This window comes from Teleopsis dalmanni, chromosome 2 (genome assembly GCF_002237135.1).
Source record: "Teleopsis dalmanni isolate 2A chromosome 2, ASM223713v2, whole genome shotgun sequence".
In the NCBI taxonomy this organism is placed as follows: domain Eukaryota; kingdom Metazoa; phylum Arthropoda; class Insecta; order Diptera; family Diopsidae; genus Teleopsis; species Teleopsis dalmanni.
Genome location: NC_051847.1, coordinates 10887512 through 10912075, shown reverse-complemented (window position 1 = coordinate 10912075; position 24564 = coordinate 10887512). Strand labels below are relative to the sequence as shown.

General features: G+C 27.0%; 4 protein-coding genes across 7 annotated transcripts in view; 3 read left to right on the top strand and 1 right to left on the bottom strand.

The window, feature by feature from the left end:
• Positions 1-18920, bottom strand: part of LOC119678373 (coronin-1C-A) — a 33317-nt gene extending 14397 nt beyond the window's left edge. For both annotated transcript variants that reach the window (XM_038090164.1, XM_038090165.1), the window contains exon 1: positions 18879-18920. The gene's annotated coding sequence lies outside the window, so the exon portion shown is untranslated. The remainder of the gene's footprint in view (positions 1-18878) is intronic.
• Positions 6155-7161, top strand: LOC119678376. Its single transcript, XM_038090169.1, has 3 exons — positions 6155-6620; positions 6674-6804; positions 6959-7161. Exons 1-3 carry the CDS (start codon positions 6536-6538, stop codon positions 7103-7105), a joined length of 363 nt encoding a protein of 120 aa, XP_037946097.1. The 5' UTR covers positions 6155-6535; the 3' UTR covers positions 7106-7161.
• LOC119678375 lies at positions 7946-10639 on the top strand. 3 transcript variants are annotated; one of them, XM_038090166.1, is made up of 4 exons: positions 7946-8072; positions 8201-8322; positions 8376-8483; positions 10370-10639. In XM_038090166.1, exons 1-4 carry the CDS (start codon positions 7982-7984, stop codon positions 10562-10564), a joined length of 516 nt encoding a protein of 171 aa, XP_037946094.1. In that variant the 5' UTR covers positions 7946-7981; the 3' UTR covers positions 10565-10639. The 3 variants fall into 3 exon arrangements, with proteins under 3 accessions (XP_037946094.1, XP_037946095.1, XP_037946096.1); XM_038090167.1 differs by lacking the exon at positions 10370-10639 and adding an exon at positions 8569-8791; XM_038090168.1 differs by having other exon boundaries at positions 7947-8033.
• Positions 11585-12305, top strand: LOC119673932. The gene is made up of 4 exons (XM_038085048.1): positions 11585-11712; positions 11802-11923; positions 11978-12097; positions 12186-12305. Exons 1-4 carry the CDS (start codon positions 11622-11624, stop codon positions 12303-12305), a joined length of 453 nt encoding a protein of 150 aa, XP_037940976.1. The 5' UTR covers positions 11585-11621.
• Positions 18921-24564: the final 5644 nt, after the last annotated feature.

Below are 24564 nucleotides of genomic sequence, written 5' to 3'. Positions count from 1 at the left end.
TTCTTAAGTGATAGATCGTAATAAAAGATAGTAAATTAAAAAAAAAAAAACACTTATTCCAGGTGATATATATATTAAATATATTGTAAAAAAAATAGACATTAAACTTATTTTAATTAAATCATCAATATATGTATCGATGATGGTGCCATACTAGCTTTTTTTGGACACATAATAATTACGAGGACTACTAATCATGAATTTAGACATAGTTAATATATTTAATATATGTATATCAATATTTTAATAGAGTATTAAGTTACTTAATAAAATAAAATGTATTCCGCTCAATGACCCTGCAATTTTTATGTGAGAAATCTGAAACTTTAATTATTGTTTTTAGTTTTTAAAATTCATTACTAAAAATCGCAAGTGTGAAAATCGTTGTTGGTTAATGAAAATATAAAACACTTCAATGCATTTTAATTTAATATTGATAAGTTATTTAATTTTAAGTGAAATTATTTGTAATTCAAATACAAATCACAAATGAAACCGAAGTGGACATAATAGTAACAGTATAGTATTTACAGAAACGGGACACTAAGGTAGTAGACATCAAAGGCGCAGCCAAGTGTTACTGATTTGATGTTTTACTTATTTTTAATGACATATATAAAAATAAGATATACCATTTAATTAGATTATCATTTCATTGAATTATTAGTCGAAATAGTTTTTGATCATTCAAATTCAAACATATAGGTTGCAATTTTGTAGAATATTAAGAAATATGTGCATTATAACTTATTTCCATCGTCAAAAAATCTAAAAATGTTTTAAATTGTTAACTTTTCTTAGGCTTATTGACACCAATTTTTAATAAGCCACTCAGCTTACTTACTTTTTAAATTATTATTTGTTTAATACATATGTTTGTGTTCATTATATGTTCATTTATTTGTGTTCATTTTATCCGCTCTCGATTTTTTACACACCTGTAACAGTCTCTTGTGACCACAAGCATTTACTTTATTCGAAATCCATTCGCTTGTTCACTATTAGAAACAAATCTATTTTTCTAACACAAGCGACAATTGTGTTTGGTATGGTATGCAGATTAATATACCAGAAAAAGAAACATACAAGCAATATTTGCTTTTATCTGATATGATACATATTAGATTCGCATATAAGTATTACCATTCACTATTTAATTAACTCGAAATCTATTCGTTTGCTTACTTTTCACATTTTATTCATTGCATTTAAGGTTATAATACAAAGGATTTGTGTGTGGGTTATCACCTGGTAGTAACATATTTCTAATTTAGTGCAAGCATTTGGGTACGAAAAACTTATCTGCAAGATAACAGTTTGCTCACAGTAAACAATAATCTCGATCGTGTGACAATTTGAAAATAATGTATAAATTTTAACAGTATTTTAATAGTAATGTTGTCCTCATCTTATTAAACGAACAACAGCCAAAGTAATGGAGTTTAATGAGTAAATCAACAACGAAGAGGACGAAGAACGTGGAGTCGGGATGGAATAGGATTGTTCACAATTTTTTTGTATATGCAGTATAAATCATATAGACTCTTATTCGAAACGAAGGATTAATGCCGTTTTAACAAGATTTTAAACAAATAAGGTCCTCATTTGACAAAAAATCTCTGTTACAATAAAACAGGTGCCATTTTATTATTTTCGCTGCGAATTACTTCTCCATTTGTTATGATCCCTATGTGACCATTTGCTATTCCTTGAGTACAGCAACTGTTGGGAACAAAGAAAATAACCAAGAGAAAACTGTTAATCGACAACATTAAAGTTTATATGGCATCGTTGGATGAATTGTGTTTGAGCTAAGTTTTTAATATGGGGTTCTAAAAATTTATTGATTAACACTTGCATTTTTTTAATTTAATTTATTATATGCAAACAACTTTTTTTAACATCCAGTATTCTTATAACTAAAATTTATATTATAAATCTATTTCATAAAAAACAATAAGAAGCTACAAATACAAGTATAAACATTTCAAGAATATAAAATTAAAATAAAATTTTTTAATTAATAACAATTTTAATAATAAATAATAATAAATTTCTTGAAATTTGAAAACAAAGTAGAAGTAGAAGTCCATTCCGAACACTTTTGTGGTAGTTCAATTCAACTTTCCATAATTCAGTTCGCTTTGATGTAGCCATAACGGCAGTCTGGTCTGATTGTGTTATTATTGTTACTTAAGTTTCTTACTTCTATCTTTTTATTTACTTAACCAAGGATGAGTTGACACAAAGCTATTGTTTCGATTTCATTGAACTTGCTGACATTGCTACCAGAGCGTACAAACCCGTATTCAAACGTATTATGTATCTGACACTGTAGTCAAAGCTTTAACTGTAATCTGACTGCTACTGTTGATGTGTTAATTTACTGTTAAATTCATATAACATATTAGTGGCTAGCTACACTTACAGATTACAATGGGAAAAAGTGCAATTGTATTTTAATTACTGCTTAGTACGCAATTATGCATATTTAAATGCAGTAAAAAATTTTTCATTTATTTTTTACAAACTTGTATCTGAATACGATATTGTGTGAAATGCAGTCAAGAGCAAATAAAAAATTACAAGTGTATTTAATGTTTTTATCATAAACTTAAGTTGTCTGCTCTCTGCATTACGAACACGATTGACTGTTTTGTGAATATTACGAGTATACTATTTTATTTTATTAAAATGTTATACAGTGCATATTAGCATTAGCTTAGTATTCACTAGTTTCTATCATTAAAACAAATAGCTTCTCAAATTATTTCAAACCCATTTTAAAACATTAATTATCCTTATACACAACACATAGAAAGTGATGTGCAATATTAGATATAAGATATATTAAATATTAATAAAACTTCTAATAATTTATTGCTTTAATGACCAAAATTTTTAATAATAATTTTGTTTTTAAACCGGGCTAATTGGTAAGTTTTTAGTAATACACTTTAAAAAAAAAATTTAGTTTCTAAAATTTTTTTTATTTAAACCAATATTTAGACTATATTCGATAGTCATCTATAGAATCAGTAACTTGACCGAAAGTAGTATTCTAAAGATGACTATGGAATATATTCGAAATATTGGTTTAAATAAAAACAGTTTTTAAAAACTATATTTCTTTTAAAATAGTGCTTTATTTAACAACTTAAAACCAATATTATTACTAAAACTTCTAATAATATATAATATTTTCATTTTAATTTTTTGTTATTTTAACACAAGTACATATTGTGTCTAGAGTTTATCTTTAAAAAATAATACTTGATTACCTATAAAATTTCTTCTGAAATATTTTACAGAAAAAAACAATGATAGTAGGAAAGAAGTGTATTCTTGAAAAACAATAGAAAGTCAAATCAATCTACCTATTATACTTTAAAATATGGAGAAAACATGTTTGCTTCAATAAGAGGAAAATTCCTTTGACATTTGTACTATAAAAATTTACACATATATCATAACATACATATAGGAAGTAATTGGCGAAAAAATTGAGTCACTTTTCATATTTTTTCTCTGTATTCAGGTAAATGGGGATAATTTATATATTCTATAATTTAGCTTGATACGAGTATATAAAAATGATTTGATAAAACTATTGAATATATAGAACTTTTAGTTATATACATTTTTAGCAGATGCGGTCCAAAAATTATATACGGACTATCAAATCTTCAAATATTTTCCAAGATATACATACATATACATATTCATACACATATGAATATTTAGCATTATTCGAAACAGCTGTTAAAGTTAAGATATATATATATTCTTTAAGTAATCAGTCAGATCGATTAAAAAACCTAACTTTGTACTCTATTTTTATAATATTTTAAAAATTGTATATGAAGTACAAATTAAATGATTAATCTTTTTAATTTATTAGTACGTTTCCACACACTTCGTTAGACCAGTTAACTGAGATTCAAATAATTCAAGCAATCTTAAGTAAGTTAACTGGTCTAAAGAAACCAGTAGAAACATACTATGTCACAAATTTTTTTTTTTTTAAAACTAAAATCTTAAATAACTTATTTAAATTTAATAATGTGTGGTATGTTAATGTAGCTCACATTTTTTAAAGTAATTCGTTAATTTCAAGCCGTGTCTGTCCTAGCAGCTTATTACTTTCTATCCACGTTAATAGTATCGACACAGTTTTGTTGTTCGGTTAAATAAAATGATAATTAAATAGATTTAATAATGTTACTTATAAAACATGCAACAAGTGACTTTTAATTGTTTAAATATGATTCAAGCATGAGCACTCCTACATTTAGCGTATCGTTTTAGTTAAATTTATTCTTGATCAAATTGATTTTTTTTTTTGCATTAATATTGAAGCTGGATTATTTTTATTATTATACATGATATCAAATATATTTAATTAATCTTATATAATTACTAAAAGGCAAGTTTATGGATTATACCTATATGTAATTCTTGTTAACTTTACTCATTCTTCAAGGTAAAATGTGTAATATGTTAAGGTAGTAAACTTTTATCTATAATATAAGAAATTAAAAAAAAAAAAAATCGCAAATTGACAGTAACCTAAAAAACGTAGCAGTAGGTTCACAATGGATTTACTTTGAACAACGTACCGAAGAGCGATAAGATTGTATACCAGTTGAAGAAATGATATGCTTTGTACAAAAAAAAAATATTAGAATAGTTATGCGATATAAATGCAAAAATGACATCATCTAAAGAAAATACACAAAATTTAGATCAAAATCTTTTTTAAAATTGATTTGAATTTATAAGAACTAACTTCAAAACTATACTCAATATGAAGAATAGAAAAACGTATAAAATAAAATGGTTGACCCGAAGCCGATATTCAAAACAACTTATCTATGCAAATATTTTAGTTTTCTTATAACATACTACTGTACCCGTTGAAGATATGCCATATGCTTGCAGGACATATCTGAAAGAAGTAATAAGAATATATTAACACTAAAAATTAACACTAAAGATTATCTGAATATGAAACTATGGTTAAAAAGAAAGTATATAATTTGGAATGAAATGTAATGCAAGTATATAGCTTTCATCAAGATATTGCAAAATTTATATATTGCAGACCAAACATGCATGCTCATTTATTACACTCTGTGATAATACAGATAAAATAGGAAAAAGAGAATATATAACACCAGCCTAATTACCCCCAAGAACAAGGCTAAACAGTCATATACAATGAGGCATGATATTCCATCTTTCTCGAGATAACGACAAGACTCCTCATTTTAATTCGATTATTGCGCAGGCGGAGATAAATCGTTAGATGATAACAACTACGTTTTTTCTTGAGGGAAGATATCTCTTTAAGAATAATAGACTCATCTGTTCTTACGCTCGATAGTTATCTAAAATGTCGTAACAGTAACGTTGTTTTTTGCCTATTATTATGTTTTAGATTAGAATCTTCATTATAGACCAGAGAATACTACAATAAGCTGCTTCTGGTGTGCAGATGCGTTGGTTGGACCTGTTTTTGCACCTTCGCAACAATTAACTTTTTGGCACAATTTTAAAGAGTCCTATATATACATATTTAGTTTTTAATGCATCTTTAAACCCCCATAAATGGCGTAATAATTATAACCACATTTATATAGAATCTATCCAACGTTCATCGCAGTAAACTGGCAAGGACGTTACTCAACATTTGAGAAGTCACATATTATATTTGTAAAACACAAAAAAACAATATAAGATCAATTAAATCTAATTTCCTGTAGTTATTTCAATCTGTAAATTATAAATTTAATAATTATAAATTTAAATTATAAATTCAGAAAACAAAATATAAACATTTTTAAGCAATTGTTCATAAAATTTATTTTGTAATTAAAATATTTAACAACTTTAGCTGTATATGTTTTTGTTAATCTATTAAAAATCATTAAGAGGTGAATACTGCAGTGTAATATAAATAAATATATTCACAAAATTTTTGCACAAAAAATACTTTATATACATTTAACAAACAAAGAAAATTTTACGAGAATGCAAAAGATTAAGATACTGTAAACAAATCCATTATTATTCATAAGAAAAGTGAACGCCAATTATAATTTGTTTACATTTTATATACAACTTCTGATCAGAAAGGGTGGAACCCATATTCATTCAACCAATTTTTTAAATAATCTTTCTTTTAATTCCGAGAAATGATGTATTTGTCCGACATAACATGTGTTTTTGCGATCACGTATGTATATTTCCACAAAGTTTCACTCTTTTACTACTGAGTAGTACGGATACTCAGTTTAAAATATAGGAGAATACAACTCTCTTCAATGGAAATGTTTATATTTTCCAATAATCAAGTAACAAAAGTAGCAAAAACAATTGATTTTACTCAAAAATGTACCCAAAGCACTTAACTTCTTATCTCTATGCTATGGAAATGGACGCATAAAATCAATATCTGTTTCCTAACACAATTATTTTCAGTTTCATTGTACGTGAAAACTTTGCCTAGTCCATTTCGGGGACGTATTCAAGAATGAGTTCAAATAAAGTTTTTTGCAGCAGAACCGAAAAACTCCTATTGGAATGGGATTTACAAGAATTAATTCCTGAATTCAGACGTTCGTATGGCGTTTCTACTTTTTAATGTTCTTTTTACCTATTTTATTTTTAGGTAAAGGAATAAATGTGGAAGTTTTGAAAAGTCTTTCCGTGGAGGACATTGATTTATTGATACCAGAAGAAACTCGTTTCGGTTTACGAATTATTTTTAAGAAAAAATTACGTGAATGGAAAAAACAAAACGTAAGTGAAATTTGTTGCAAAAAGTAGTTTATAATTTCATTGCAACGTATGATTCAAAGATATAAAAATTATATATTAAAGATTAAATAGTATACAATAATTAAATTTCATTTGAGATATATAATACTCATTTTAATCGTGTTATTAATTTCAGAATTTTGGTGATATATCAAGTGATGGGATCATAGTTAATAAGACTTATGTAGACAACTCAGTAGCATCAAACAACGTTGTAGTTGTCAACATCTCACCATTTCCATTTTTACCAATTCTCCCATTGTCGTTTGCGGCTTTAAAGTAAAATATATCTATTTTATATATTTTATTTGTATTTAATTAAATAAATGTATTAATACACTATCCACATAAGAAAATTAGGCGTTTTTTTTAAAACATTACTACACATCATTTCTTGTTGACAAACATTACATAGCAATAATATGTATGTAAAATAATATTATAACATGAACCCAATTCATCTCATTTGAGGATCTATCTATAAAAGTTTAATATTAAAGTTAATTATTTTCAACCACGGAAGTAGATTACTAGACCCTATTACTAGATTTGGTAACGAGAACAAAATACTCAAAAAACGAACGAAGTATCATAGTTTATTATCTAATACCGGAGTCAGAGAAATGCAACTGGACCAATTAGATACATAGTGCTATATTTTGAAAATATTTCGATTATGATACTTGCATTTATCAGGATTATATTACCACATAAAGTGACATATCTGTAACTATATCTTGAATGTAGATATATGAGTTATATTTAATTAAAATATATAAAGTAATTTGATCAATACGTAATACGCATATAAGGCAAATATATAAACCATCAGTAGAATGATAAATAATTGATAGAAATAGTAGTGAACGTAGAGAGAACAGATCAAATCAATCGAGAAACAAGAGTTTGTTTATATCTCTGAGTTCTTTGTCTCTTCATTGGAAACAATTGGAATCGTTATTATTTTCCATTTAAACATTTGCAAAAACATTTGCATAATATTTCTCTTAAAAGTTTTGAGTAATTGTCTTATCTTTGTTTCGAAATTTTATTTATTCAATATTTCATGTTAAAATAGACTAAAAAATATTTGTATAGATTTTATATTTCAATTGCATTTCTCAATGTGAGAACACCGGTTGCCGCTTAACAACTTAGAATGGACTCCAAAGAAAATAAAACTTTTTGTAAAGAAACGGAAGATCTTTTACGTGAGTGGGATATGGAGGAATTAATTCCTGTTTTCGCAGGTGTTTAATAAAGTATAATACTGTTAAGAATCTTGTATATATACACACAGTATATCTATACCCCACTATATTGATTAAAGCTAGTTCGAACTTAATTTTATTAAGATATACTGTATTAATTTTCTTAGAAAAGCAGGTGGACCTGGAAGTTTTAAGAAATCTTACTGCGGATGACATAAATTTATTAATAGAATGTTTCGGTTTACGAATTCGATTTCGGACCAAATTAAATGAATGGCGGAAATACAATGTAAGTATTTTTCTAACACATGGCAACAATATTTCAAATAATATACTTTACAGGATTTACTTCCATCAGTAAGGAATATAAGCGGTAATGATACACAACTAGTCAGAAGAGATTTGGAGGTTATACATACCTCAGAAACATATGGAAGAAATTTTGCAGAGGTTTAAATTAAATTTTTCTTGATTTTTATTTTGAAATATAATTAAATTTTTATTTAATATTTTATTGTATATTTTTTTTTTGTAGAATATTGATATAACGAACGAATTTATGGAAAGTCCACGAGTTTCATATATTCAAACCAATAACATTATTTGGTCAAATAATACGTTTAATTTAAGTGGTCCGTTTTTAGATTATTGCAAAGAAATGGTAAGAGAGAAGTTAGCTGGTGCAGCGATTGCACAAATAATTCAATATTTTATGCGCAAATAAAATGATTATATTAAGAAATTGTGTTTATTTGTTTAATAAATTTTTTTAAAATATATAAAGATATCTAAATATATTCAATTAAGTATAAAGTTACATAAGGATAATAAAAATTGTACAAAAAAAAAAAAATAATAATAATAAAGACTACAAATCTTTCAACTGAATTGTTTATAAATATTTAGTATATGGGACTCACTTTCCGAAATCAATCTGTTTGGTAGTTTTTGAATCCATGTCATTCTCATATATACTTATTTAAAATTTGATAACTGAACTAATAATAAAATTTTATTCTATTGTTTGCTCTTTTGTTTAGTTTATTTATTTCTAAATTTTATCGGCTTGTATTCAAAAATTTCTTCATATAATAAATTGCCAATAACTGGACAGTTTGACAGACGTACCTATAGTGCTAGATCTATTCCTCGAGTCAAACTGATGAAAAACATTGGTATATAGAGTTTTCTTCGATAAAAACTATAGATGTTCTAAGAGGACACGTACATGAGTACAAAGGATATTATAATTCATACTAGTAGGAGATAGATACTACAGTCATGATTTTTATATAGAAAATGATAAAATATACTTCGCTTTTGGTAAATAATTTATTATGTGAAGAACATATAAAAAATTGGGCATTCTAGAAACTTCACTTTTTATGAGTGCCTAAATGAAAATTTCTTTTTTTTTTATTTCGAGTAGTGATAAGTTCGAACGTTTTCTCATATTTTTGCCAGTAAAAACTTATAAAGGAGAGAAGAGAAAGAAATTTCGAGTACCTCATTTGTTTCTTCATTGGAAAGTTTTAAATTCGTAACTCATTTCCATTTAAACATGGCAATATATTTGCATTATATTTCTCTTAAAAAGTTTGAGTACCTATCTTTAAGACTTATCTTTGTCTAGAAATTGGTTGAATAAATATTTCATGTTAAAATGGATTAGTAATGTTTGTATTAATTTAATATATCAATTGCATTTCTCAATGTGAGAACACCGGTTGCCGCTTAACAACTTAGAATGGACTCCAAAGAAAATAAATCTTTTTGTAAAGAAACTGAAATTCTTTTACGTGAGTGGAATATGGAAGAATTAATTTCTGATTTCGAAGGTGCGTATATGTATATACATATGTGATATATAGATAGATGGTATATATATTTTTATACTTAAAAAAAATCTTTAATCTTAATATTATTAAGACACACTCCTTGTATTCATCCTCTTAGAAAAGCAGGTGGATTTGGAAGTTTTAAAAAATCTTACTACAGATGATATAAATTTGTTGATAGAATGTTTTGGTTTGCGGATTCGATTTCGGACAAGATTAAATGAATGGCGTGAACGTAATGTGCGTATTTTTTGACACATTACAATAGCATTTCAATTAATCTATTTAACAGGACTTACCACCACTATTAAAGAATACAAATAGCAATGAGAGAAGGACAAATACAAAATTGGGTAGAAACCATTTAAGAGAGCCAAATTCCTCTGAACAGTTTGGAAGAAATTTTGCAGAGGTTTGATTTAATTTTTCTAGCTCATTTCTTAAATATATTATAATCGAATTTTAATATTTTGCTGTTTGTACGTTTTCTTATTTTAGAAATTTGACGCAATGAACGAAATTATGGGTAGTCATCAAGTTTCGTATACTCAAAATAACAACACAACTTGGTCACATAATACATTCAATTTAGATCTCCCAATTTCAAATTTTTTCAAAGGAAACGGAACAAGGAAATTAACCGGTGCTCAGATGAAGCCAATGATTCAATATCCACGCAAATATAATAATTAAATTACAAACAAGTTTCTTTATACCTTGTTCTTTTTCTTCATATATATGTAATGTCATATACACATGCTATATACTAAAGATATGCATTAAAATATTAAAATTTAAATATAAAAAATAAAAAAAAAACTATTATTTGGTATATAATTTAAATCCTGTACTGTAACTGAATTGTTTATATATAATGTAGTGGAGACAACATTCGAACATGATCCTTTTCTATTTTACAAATTCTTCAGGAAGTTTTCTATGCAGTTATTTTAACTAAGATACCTCGACTATTAATAGAATAAAGTGAAATTATAAAATTTTTTGAATTTTTATAAGCTTGCTATATGACATACTCAAACGTTTTTTTTAATTCCTGTCCATATTCATGCAATTCATTATGTTGCAAAATGCCGATAAGTGGGCAGACAGACAATAGACAGATGTATAGTATTAGATCTATTCGAACTATTCAAGGATATATAAAGTATTCATCAACATGAACTTAATATTTGGATGAATTTATTATAATTTTAATACCAAGCGTTTTGAGGGTTTAATATACATATTTTCATGATTATGTTTTAGTAGGGATATAGGTTGAGATGACAAAATAATAAATTATGATCATATATATATAATTCAGTTGTACTTTTAAAGGATTAAGAAAATCAACTTTATTTTTGGGCAATTATTTATTATGTATATGGCGAAATAATTACATATTAAAAAGATTGATTATATCGCTATTTTAAAAATTTAGTTTTCAGGATTTCATCATTGAAATTAATGTGTTGTTTTCACATTATTGAGATCTAATTCAATCTATTTATATTCTCTTTTTTGAGTACTTTTGTTTTATGTTCACTGGAAGTGCTAAATTCAACATTTCTTTCCATGTAAACATTGCAAATACATTTGCATTATATTCTCTTAACAATTTTGAGTACTTTTCTTATCTTTGTCCAGAAATTCGTTCAATTGATGTGTCATTTCTAGTTATAAATCCACATTTTACTCTTCATTCACATTTTTCAGTGCGAAAACATCGGTTGGTGGTAAACAATTTAAAATGAGTTTTAACAAAAATAAAACTTTTTGCAAGGAAACTGAAGATCTTTTACGTGAATGGGACATGGAAGAATTAATTCCTGATTTCGTGGGTGCGTAACAAAGCCACTTTATATATATATATACAAAATTTTTTGCATCTAATATTATTAAGACACGCTCCTTGTATTCCTTCTTTTAGAAAAACAAGTGGATTTAGAAGTTTTAAAAAATCTTACTGTAGATGACATAAATTTGTTAATAGAATGTTTCGGTTTGCGAATTCGATTTCGAACAAAATTAAATAAATGGCGTGAAGATAATGTAAGTTTTTTTTATGAAACATGACAACAATATTTCAAATAATATACTTAATAGGATCTACCTTTGGTAATATCGAGTGCAAGCAGAAATGAGAGGAGAACAAGCACACATTTGGCTAGAAGACATTTTGGAAATTTACAAGCTTCTGAATTCTTTGGAAGAAAGTATGGAGAGGTTTGTCTAAAAGTTTTTTGTATTTTTAAATATAATTTAATTAATATTTTGATTTAAATCATTTTTTTTCTGATAAATTTTATTTTAGAATTGTGACGAAATGACGGAAAGGCCTAGAGTTTCATATACTCAAAATAACAACACATATTGGTCACATAATACAGTCACATTAAATTTAAGCGGTCCATTTCCAAATTTTTTTAAATAATAAATATAATTTATTAATTAATTTAAATAAATAAATAAAGATTAAAATTACAAACTTTCAAATTGCAATTTGTTAATAGATTGTGCGTGAAAATGGGACAAGTTTATTTATTATTAGGAATGATTTGAAACTTTACTATCAATAATAGCTGAACTAAATACAAATAAGATAAATGCTTTCATTTATCTTAAGATAGAGTGATCCATTCCCAATTCTTATTTATAAGATACGGGTTCTGTCATCATCTTTAGCGTATTGATCATTATTATTAGTAGCGCAACGATCCTAGTTGAATCTTGGCCTAACTTTAGCGTATTAGTTATAGAAAAACCTAGGCCAGTTGAAAAACAATAGCCCACAATTCTTATAGATTTTTTGTTTTTATTTCCAGCTCGTACAGTCGTCCAAAATATGGGAAATTATGGTACTTTTTTGAATATGTGGTAATGAAGAATTTGTTATTTCATGTATTCACCTAAAGAGAGGATTTCTAAAAACTTTTCACCCCAGGACTCATGATTTAACAATGTATGTTTGTTAATCTGTCCTTTCTATGTATCTGTCTATTTTAACGCATTAGTATTTAAATTTTACGGAATGAGTTTTTCTAAATTCTTCTTTTTATATTCTCTACGTCCTATAAATTTTCTGGACTTAATTGCTTTCAATACAACAAATTATTGTGTAATTTATTCTTTTTGTTATTTAACTTATTTAAAACTTTCAATTTTAAAATAATGAACATAATAAATCACTGATATCAATTGAATATTTATTTAATATATCATTGAACAGCATTTACCTTTTTCCCTCAGACTACATAAGTATATAAAATCTTTAACAAATCAAAGCTAAATTGAGCTAAATTATATATAGAATTATGTGTCTCCATAGTGAACTGGTTATTTTCGAGAACAAACTGTATATTTTGGAAGACATTTAGACGACACAATGTTGTTGTTTTTGTGTATAAGAGGTCGTATCTTTTGGTTTATGAACACCGAAGACCATTTGGCATACGATTTGATGACAAAAGTGCAAACTATTCAGACATTCAGACACCTTAACGCATTTAGCACTGCGATAAAAAAAAAGAGAAGAGATGTGGAAAAAGAAATGCTGCTGGTGTAGTTTAAGGGGAAGCTGTAATTCCTGCCACATGCGAGTTTACCGAGGCGTTGCGTTTTGATTTTTTGTATCTATGCCTGCGACAAATTCAACTTGTTGCAATATTTGTTGCCACACATCAACGTTGCGGTCTATACATGTCTTCAGAGAAAGTGGAACTTGTGTTTCTAATTTTAAAATATAAAAAACTTTTTTTTAGTTTTTGATATTATACTCGCACTGCTATATACATTATTACCTTAAACGTTGTCTTTGACAACATGCAATTTTTATATTCTTTTTATATATAATTTTTTTTTGGAAGCTTTTAATAGTAAATTGTGTTAATTTGCATCGAATAAGACGTATACACAAATCAAGCTAAATGGTAAAAAAATGGCGTGACTTTTTTATTATCAAAAATAAAAAATAAACTTGCTAAAAAATAATAGAGCTACTTAATTTTAGCGAATAGTTGCTTTAAATATATATTAATTTAAATTATTATTTACTGAAATTTTTAGGTGTTTGGTTTGCCTTTTATGGTAGCTACTCGAGCATTGATCTGTGCGTGGGTGCTCTTTGCCGACTTTTAACAACACTCTGGTATTTATTCGTTTTAATGTGAAAAAAAAATCAAATATCTAAAATATATGCTATCGCAACAGTTTATATGCATATAATGGATTAGTTTTTTAGAGGCAGTAAACAATTATAAACTTGCTTTGTAATTGCTTTTCATATGTGTAGGCCGTTCGCACAAATACTCAAATTTGCTATCTTTGCGGTCTTGCAACGCTGGAGGTCGTTTATTTTTCACACTTATTCTTATCTATAATCTCAGATCTTAGTAAGACTATTTAGAATATATGTATAAATCTTTTCAAACATTTTGATTGTACTTATTCGAGATATTTTCAGGTTCGTTAACCCTGAACAATTAGCAAGTATTTTTAAATCTGTTCAACGGCTGGTTAAAATTTGAAACCAATAATTTGATTTAAATATCGAATTTTATTCCAGTGTTTTTAATTATTTTTGTACATATGTGGAAGTGATTAAAAATGTATCGCCTACAGTAGTTTATTTTGGTTTCTTAAGCTATGACTTTTTTGTAATTTATTTCGTATTTTAATTAAAACAAATATCATTTCAAAACTGTATATGAAACATATATATAATTATTAATATATTTTAAATATCTTTTTGACTGAAAAGTTGATAAATAAATAAAACTACCGACGATCGCGTCGGTAGTCGATTTGTTTATAATTATTGATAAAACATAAATTCATTTCAATTTACTTTATATAGCCAATATTAAGAAAGTTATTTGGAAAACTACTTTTAATATTATCTATTACCTGTGTCTTAAAATTAGTTTACCATTATTTTGAATTCGTTCTTATATTCGAATTTAACTTAATCTGCTGAAAACTCTATTTATATATTTGTATCACTCATTCCCTTCTTCACTTCTTTGTATTCATTACATTCTTTCTGGATTTTTAAACACTTGCTAACATTCATTCCTACGAAATCTATTCGTTTTATTTTGTAACATAACGAATAATATTTTGTAATATAATATATATATATAATATATATATATAATATATATATAATATAATAATATTTGTATGAGAGCTGTAATATCGTATTAATGAGCTTTAAAAAAACAATGAAGCAAGCACTTCGCTCTCACTATGCTTGAAGCGCTTTAAAAGCGCTTCAAATCATCACTTTCAAATCATGTAACAGGAGACATGCACCGAAAGTGTTTATTTAAAGCGTTCTGCATAGCGCTAACGGAGAAATCGGAGAAAAATATTAATATTATACATATTATACTATTTATAGGTACTATTACCCAACTGCCTGTGTGTGGTAAACGAGAAACTATAATTTAAGGGCGCATATTTTCGAGGATCTTGTCCAGCTTCAAGAGCTACTTCTAAAGAACATTTTAACTTTGCCAAAGGTTCAAGTTGATTTTTATACTTTTGAGTTCTTATACAGTAACACAAAACGCCTAAGAAGATCCTTAGGAACGGTTAACTTAACCTAATGTATAAATTATATATATATAATTTATCTATGAATAAGTTGATATTATATTTAAGCAAATTTCACCATCTTTCAAATTTTCAGATTTATCAGCTGATTGACCGATTTACAGTATTGATTTATTTGATCAATGAATTAATTATTATTTTTTAAGTATCTTGCAAGTTTTTGAACTAAATTGGTTATATTAAAAACACCAAATTGAATATTTCCAATGAATAATGTAGATTTGTTATCAAATTTTAGCTATATTGCAAGTTACATCAGATTATTGATCTAAATTTATGCCGTTAAAGGCACAAACAAAAATCTATGATTTTATATCATACATACGAGCGGCATTTGCCTTAATGGAGTGAGAATGGAGAGTCAAGGGATTTCAGTCAGTGGTTAAGGAAACGGACACAGTATTTAGTTTATCATTTATTAATAAGAATTTAAACTATTTTATGTAATATCAAATATTTATGAATCATATACCAATAGTACACATTTATATATAATACTCATGTTTTTTAACACTTACCGCCAAGGTTTTCATAAGCTTAAACATAGTTATATTTTGTGTAGTAGGCATAGCGTAATTTTTTAAGAAATTGAAGTTTATAATAACTATTTAGGTTAGAATATTTGTATTAATTAAAAACTTAATTTGTATCAATATTTCTATAGGTCTGTACATAGGTGATAAGATAAGTTTTATAAATGAACATTTTTGCTATAAATCTTAAGATATGTTTTGCTAGAAGAAGATAGCAATATAGAATATATGAAGGTGCTTTTATTTTCTGTTAGATATCATTACTCAATGTGTTCTTTATGTCCTACAAATTAAGGAGCCACAGAAATCTTATGTGGTACATATTATTTTTAACATATCTTTGAAAGTACTTTGAAGATATTTTTGTTGATTTTGCTTTGTGAAAAAAGTAGAAAAAATTTAAAATATTTAAATTTAAACTAAAACGATATAGAATTAAATAAATCTAAATCGTTTCAAACACTTTTGGTGATTTATTAATCTATTTGAAATATGTTACATTAAAATGGTGTTGAAGGAGGGCCAAAAAAATAAATATGTTTACTTGATAAGATCTTAGAAAGTAGTAACTGTTTATAAATATGTATAAATCCAATTTGACTAAAGAAGAAAAATATGTAGCAGGTCTATATTAACAACTGCTATTAACTGTGGTTTCGCTTTCAAAAGATTGAAGCGAATTATGCATACATTATGAAATATTATCATTGTTCACCTTTTTATTTAGTGAGATTAGGTTAAATTGGAGATCCTAAGAATCCACTTAGACCTTTTGTTCTATTGTGTTACCGTGTAACTATGTGTAATGTTTGACAAAGCTTAAAATACTTAAAATACTTAGAAGGATCCGGTAAGCGGTGGGCAGTAATAAAGCAGATTGGATTTATTCGATTTATATCGGCTATGTTTTGTCAGCAGACCTACCACAAGGCTGATATCTTTACGGGGCATTTCAATGAGAGTACTTTTTTTTAACAATAGGGTCAACTTGCATACAGATGGCCACGTATAGTTGAGTCTACTCATCCTTTGTTAATATTTTATTAATTAATAAGTGTTTATTAAGTATGTGTAAATTAAAAAAAAAATTAATATAGAGTATCTAATAATGCCAATGTTTTAAAAATGAGTTTCAAAAATTGGTGGTTAATTTAGCGCTAGTCAATGTTAATGAAGTTTAATTTAACATTTGAAAATTCAATAATATTTACTAAATTTCTAAAGCTTTTGCTTTAAAAAAGTTGAAAGGAAAAATCTTAACTACTTCATTTTACAGGTAGAATTTCTTTATCATTTGATAACAATTGAAGGTAGATTAAATTCTTTACAAAAGCAAACTGAAATTATTTCTTTCTTTAGTGCAGAATATGGTATAAAATACATTTAATATACAATACGTGTTTAGCTATTTTTTGAGATATAAATTATAAAGTTGAACTAAATCACATTAGCAGAAGGTAGTTCTATTTCAAATCGCTATACTTCGACAAGTTTAAACAAAAATTGAACATTTGTGAGATAAAAGCATTATTTTTTATTTTATCACAGTGATTTTTTTTAATAGTATGGTCTTGTTATATACTTAACATATTATCAGTTAGAACAATTCATATCTTAAACTTTTTGATGGAAAACGAACAACGCCCTTTTTTAATTTTTGAATTTTAATTCCGATAAGCCTTACAGATACTTTTGTGCAGTAATGATCGTAAGGAATCGGTAGGCACATAAGCTAGACATAATTAGGAGCTTAAAACAATCATACAAGAAGTGAACATTTTTTAATATATTTCAATGAGATAAGAATTTAATTAATCATATATGAGGTTGGATATGTAGATACTATGAACAAGTCATTTGAAAGGACTTCAAATGTGGCGTTCTCCAAACACGTTAAACCATACAAATACAAAGAAATTATTAGTCATTTTAGTCATTTTTCTGTTTTGTTTATTGTGCCTATGAAATCATTTCTGCAGCAGATAATGAATTTAATTACTTGATTAAAAAAATGATGTAATTTCTTTATATAATATATATATATACTTTCAAAATAGTTTGCTTAACAATTTTAACAAATTTTAAATAGAACAACTGTATATTAATTTGCTAAGCAAATAATTTAAGTATCCATCCAACATGTATATAATGTTTTTTTTTTTACAAAGTCTGTGTTTTATTGTTTGCATTAAGTGTCAATTTCAACAGGTAAACACACATTCAGAGAATTGTTATCAAAAGCGTTTGGCACTACGAAAAGGCGGTTGACAACTTGTTGCATGCTTGCACTTTTTACTCCTTTGAAGTATATAATATTACATTAATTTACATAATAGATTTTTGCAAATAAAAGGTATGCGTACTCATATATTTTTAAGTTTTTGTATATAATTTTATAAAATTTACTTTTTATTTATTTTCTTGTTATTTTTGCAACATGGCTAAGTTTGAAAATTAAAGAAATATTTTTATTCCCTTTTTTGGGTGTTGGACTCATATAACACACACCACGCTCATTTGCACAAATGAGACGCATTTTTAAGGCAGTAGCTACGCTGCTCACACTAGTATAAGCACAAGTTTAAAATAATTCGTGTGAAGCGCGTACGAATAAAAAAAATCTTAAAAATAAAAAACACTTTCCGTCTTTGCCACTTTATAACGTTCGGCTTGCGGCCGTGATTTTATAATAAAAATAATAATTTATTAAAATTACTTCTTTTCAGAATTAAAAAACACAATTTGTTTACACTTTTTAAATTCTACTACAATTATAATACAAGTAAACACACACATAAATTCCAATTAAAATCATATACTTTTGACAATTTTAATTGCTTACATTTATTTTAACTCACATTTGTTATTTTTATGTTATATCAGAGATTAAACTATTATTTATAAATATATTAATATTATTTACTATTGGCGAATACGAATTAAATTTGTAATATTAAAACTCAAAAATTAAACCGAGATTTATTAAAAATATCAAAAGAAACGAAGAAACAAGAAAAATCGCCGACGGACAAAACGAGACTGAAAAAGCAGATATTGAAACAGTAAATTTAGGCAGCACTAGATATTAACGGCGATGACAGTTCAAACAAATAACCAAAGCAAAATGCGCACATCGCCGCTGCCGCATTTAAATGTATTTTTATACAATGACTAAAATAATATACAATCAAAAACGTAAAATTCGAACATTTTAAATCGAAGAAGTGGCAAAGTGTAGAAGTAGTGTATAGAAATACATCAAAATTTTCAAATATAAAAACAAATAAAGAAAACATTTTTTTTTTCAAATTTAATCATAATGAATTCGCTTTTAATTCTGACATACATGGTTGCATTTTGCTTAGAATGAAGTTACGATATATATGCCATTGTATGCATTTCACGTAGCACAAGTTGTTGTTATCTTAGACATCTAGACCAGCTTCGTTAATATTAGGGATATTCAAAATCTCTGTGCATTATTGCAAAGTCAAATAATCGTGAATGTATTTTGAACATATTAGTCTTGCATATATTTAGAACAAATGATTTTTGTTTTTGTATTTATTTACTTGTAAAATATAACTCAGGTTCGATACATATAATTTTAACGATGCCAAAAAAAAGTGAAAAGCAGAATATACTGAATATGTAAAAAATTGTATTTTGTATTGCTTAAATTTATGGATATTATTCACAAAATCGCTCATTTTTACTTAATTTTATATTATAACATCAGTCTTACTTATAATAAGTGTATTCGGCAGCTCCGAAGTATAGTAAAAAACAATAAGTCACTTGCTTAAGTCGCTAAGTGATATATTTACATCACTGTTACATTTTGTCAAATGTTATATTTTCACATAGAGGAAATCTTAGATATGTGCACATAATGCAAGCAAACTCCTTTTTATATAAAAATAAATAATTAATATAAAATTAAAAATTAAATTGAATAATGAAGTAAACGTTATGATCAGAATATACAAAATTTTGAAATGTTCTTTTATAGCAAAATTGAAAATAGTTAAGAACATTATTAAAACATTTATTAATATATATATTTTATATAACTATAAACATGTTAGCAGTTAATTAAGTTAAAAAATTAAGATGCTTTCTAAATATACAGTCTTCATGCATTCCTAAATATTTTTGTAAATTTATTTTCCACAAATTTCCACATTTTCAAAATATTTCAAATTTGTGAAAGTTTTGTATATTTGTTTACATAAATTTGGCATGTAACTGGAATTATTATAATAAAAAAAAACATTTAGTTAGTACTAATAATACTATTAGTGGCATTAGTTGCTTTTTCATCGCTGTTTTTAATATGCTATTTTTATTAAGTATTATTATGCCCATGTAGTTTTATTTAATAAACACGAAAGAATACATCATAATCAATAGTGTATGTTCAGTATATGAAATTATAATTAATAAATGAATTGACAACTAAGCGGCGTAAAGTAGAAATTCGTTAAGAAATATTCTATTCAACACATAAACCTAATTTGTCTTGAATATTGGTAAGGCAGTAAGTAATGTATCTATAATAAGTACGATATTTAGTGACTTTAAGACCGTATGCGTAGAAACGTTCAAAAGTTAAGCATACAATAAATTTCTGTATAGTTTTAGGCGAGAACACTTAACAAAAATTTATAATGAATATGTGTTTGCTAGTAGCTTGTAAATTCTCAAATGGAAGCATAGTTTTAAGAGTTTAAATTAATTATTTTTCAATATTTTTGCTTAAAAGATATTTTCATATTGTGTAAAAATAAAAATAATAAAAACTAGATAAATTTTATCCTTTGGCCGTTTTCTCATTACATGTATATAAAATATCAATAAAATGTCTTATTTAACTTCAAATATGATATTTTAATGACATTTAAATTTAAATAATCTGTTTAATGTCAAAACAGATGTGAATCGTTGCTTCATAATCCTCAAACTTTTAGTAAGATTTCCCTCCCCAAAAACATGATATTTTGTAAATACATCGAAGAGAAAAATTAAAAAGTAACATTACCATGAAGCTAACTCTTCACCCTGAACAGAAGTGTCCATAATGTCTTAACCAATGTATTATATCAAAACTATAAATTTACATGTAAATAGGGCAAGAGGGAATGATTGCATTTAACTCGGTAAACATCAGCAAGATTCTTGTCGTTGTTCTTTACAAGTTGACTCACAACCTCCAAGTTAGTCCCTCTGAATAGCTACAATAAACAATGTGTGGTGAACTAATGCGTGCAGTCAAACGTTGCTCAAGAATATATGAAGTTATGCGTCGGGCTTGGCACCTACTATATAAAATACCGCTCCAATAAAAACGAAAAGGAAACCTCGAATTAAGACATCATATGCTATTGGCGAGTCACGCAAACGTTATAATAAATATTATTTAAAATTGTTAACTGAAATATATGAACTCTATACAGAGAAAGTGTATTTATACATTTGGTTAATATAGTCAGAAAATACAAGGCTAACACTGCCGCTCCGCAGAAAATGCAATGTACGAGTTAAGGTTACTCTGAAACCACAAGTTGCGACATCTTCTACTGCTGCCATGCAAAAAATCACGGATTTAGTGTCGGACTTCCGATAAACTGAGAAATTTGATCTCAACATTAATACCAATCGATGCAAGCCTTGCTCAAATCCATATTAAGGCAACATTTTTTTATATCAACTTAATATGTGCATATGCCCTGACGGATGATAAAATTGACAATACCCAGAAGGTTTTCCATAAACAGCTTGGTCAAGAACGTGAATGCTGTCGGCATCATAGCATCAAAATGAAAAAATGCTAATTGATTGTGGATACTTTAATAACTATGTAATGATGACATTTTCGGGTTGGGGGTTGTGGGAATCTTATTGAAGATATTATATAGTATTATAAGCGAAGCATTGATTAATATTAATGAAATGTAACAATAAATAATTGTAATTAACATAATGATGGCTAATATTTCATTTAATAAGAATGTCTAATCAATTGAAAACTTCATTATGACTTAACGCTATCATCACCTAACAGAGGACACATTTTGGCTATGAAATAAAATTTAAAATATAATATTGTAACTATCAACTGTAAAGTGAATATTTAAATTAAAAATCTGTCACCAACAAAAGTTTAATTAAGACAGAACAAAAAAGAAAATATTCTAAAAGAATACATTCCAATAGACTGTAGTCATGCTTTCAGTGTCTTAGATGTAGTTATTATCCGGTGAGCCAACATCGTCTTAGATCATTACCTTTGCTGCAGCGAAAACCCGCCCTGGATTTTATGTGAAGAAAAAAGAAAGGTGAACAAATACAGCAAAGGCTAAGAATTGAGTCAACACTGTTGAATCAATGAAAAAAATGAGATCACCATTATAGTAATTGAAGAGAAACCGATTGCTGTTATGTCTCTTAAATATGAATAAGTGGCGTACACATTTTCAATAAGTAAAATAAAATAGTATAAATCTATGAAATATAGATAACTTCATTTAGTAGAGTACATGAAGAAAAAGTCTTTTTTCATGAAATATGATGAAGTATTTTGAAATATAATTAAAATTTTGGCTTAAGTGCATATCGGAATAAAATGCACAATATGGCACGATCACTCATTGTAATTATGCATGCACCATATGTCGGAATATTTACAAATGTATTAACCAGCCACAGTACCTCGAGCAGCAGATAAACACCCTCAAATAGATTTCTCTAAATTTAGCACAACATATGACAGTGCGGTAATAAAGGAATAAGGACACGCGCCAAAATTGTTGAATAGTAATAAGAGCGGGGTAAGAAGGTAAGATCATGAAAATATCAGAACTTTCAGCTGTATTCTCCATCTATTGACTGATGTGCTCATTTAGTAAATGGAAAATTCTTTTGATTATTCTTTAAAATGCAAAATGCCACAATTATTTAAGTGGGTGCATTGTTAATACCAACAGTTACAGCTGCCAAAATCGGTTCCATTAGCCAACGGTTGAGCTTAGGGTTAATATGCTAATTTTCCTCCCGTATCCCATGCGCTATTTTTCCTCATGGTCAAAATGTCCTTCGGCTCTTAATAAGCCACGCATGCCACAAGAGTCTAAATTTCGTGAATATTTATGCTTTTAGCTTTAATAAATAAATTTTGTCATTTTGCTGTGGTATTTTTGGGTTGTTACAGTTGCTGTTATCAGGAAAACACGATCGTTGTTAGTTAACTAATTTCAATTTTCATAGCATTCTATTTTTTCATTTGAGTTAAATTTAGTTTAAAATTCAAATTCTCCATGCGCCCATCCGATTATTCCTTTACGCACAGCTGTTGTTACATTATTAGCCTCCCTCGCATATTTCACGTCATAATAAATACAACATTTAACACGATTCAAACAACTGTAACGTAATGTCCTTAGAAATTTATTTTCGTCCTTTTTCCTTTACAAAGGATATACACACTTTTGTATAAATTATATATACGGAAATAAATGTACAGAAATAGATTAGCACTGATCATACAACGATCTGTAACGAGTCAACACTGCAAATGCAATGTTATTAAAGTATTAGTTGCTACGAGTAGCGCTAATGACGGAATTGTCTGTCATACCCATCAAGTTTATACCCCTACATTAGTTGGGTTTTATATATAAATTAATATTGTTTTGACCATATATTCGCTTAAGCTATGTTAAGTTCAGATAGGCTTAGCGAAAAGACCAGCGATATACAGTTAATCAGTTATTTTTTAATAATTGAAATACATACTAAAGTTATATTAAATTCAAGAATACAATTTAAAAAGTAATATATGGGTTAGCTTCAGCCGTCTGTCAACCTGAGAATCTAGTAATCTGTAGCTAGTTAATTAATTAGTTAGTTCTTTCTTTATTAATTCAAATTCATATTAAACTTATATTAAGTTCAAGAATCTAGCGATATGTATATAGTCTATTCGTATATAATACTCACTTATAATTCACTTATAATTATCAAATTATCTTACTTTATTGACACATTTTTGTCTATAGATTTATTGAGTTATTTACGATAGTATAAACATACTATAATATTCATTTATTTATATTCCTATTGATCACTGTTATGTCTCTGCAAATCGTTAATTTCCACATGAACTCTACCTTAACTCTGATATCTCATTGATTAATTTCTATAGAGAAATCTCTCATATTATAGTATAACATTCATAACATATTGTGTTATGTCGCATCGGTCAATTCTCCTTTTTCATGTTTTAAATTTATTACTCCTACTCCTACAAACCTTGTTTGAAAAGTTGGGTTACATCAGTTTTTTCGAAACCTCCAACGTAATCCAGTCCGTTATCAAACACTATCAAGAATGACGTTTAGCATAGTAGTGAATATCAGGAATAAACATTCAGATAGCTTACATAATTCTCAATTACCAAATTTACATATATCTCCGCATTTCGTCAAGTATTCTAAGAGTGCCATCGTTATTAGGTAGCATTATAATAAATTGGTTAGAGAGCGT

Bases quoted from the DNA above. Each gene is read 5' to 3' on its own strand.
- LOC119678376 (XM_038090169.1), top strand. From the start codon at position 6,536: ATGAGTTCAAATAAAGTTTTTTGCAGCAGAACCGAAAAACTCCTATTG. The intron at 6,621-6,673 runs GTTCGTATGGCG...TTTTATTTTTAG, and splicing joins ATTAATTCCTGAATTCAGAC to GTAAAGGAATAAATGTGGAA. The intron at 6,805-6,958 runs GTAAGTGAAATT...TATTAATTTCAG, and splicing joins GTGAATGGAAAAAACAAAAC to AATTTTGGTGATATATCAAG.
- LOC119678375 (XM_038090166.1), top strand. From the start codon at position 7,982: ATGGACTCCAAAGAAAATAAAACTTTTTGTAAAGAAACGGAAGATCTT. The intron at 8,073-8,200 runs GTGTTTAATAAA...TAATTTTCTTAG, and splicing joins ATTAATTCCTGTTTTCGCAG to AAAAGCAGGTGGACCTGGAA. The intron at 8,484-10,369 runs GTTTAAATTAAA...TTCTTATTTTAG, and splicing joins ATGGAAGAAATTTTGCAGAG to AAATTTGACGCAATGAACGA.
- LOC119673932 (XM_038085048.1), top strand. From the start codon at position 11,622: ATGAGTTTTAACAAAAATAAAACTTTTTGCAAGGAAACTGAAGATCTT. The intron at 11,924-11,977 runs GTAAGTTTTTTT...TATACTTAATAG, and splicing joins ATAAATGGCGTGAAGATAAT to GATCTACCTTTGGTAATATC. The intron at 12,098-12,185 runs GTTTGTCTAAAA...ATTTTATTTTAG, and splicing joins TTGGAAGAAAGTATGGAGAG to AATTGTGACGAAATGACGGA.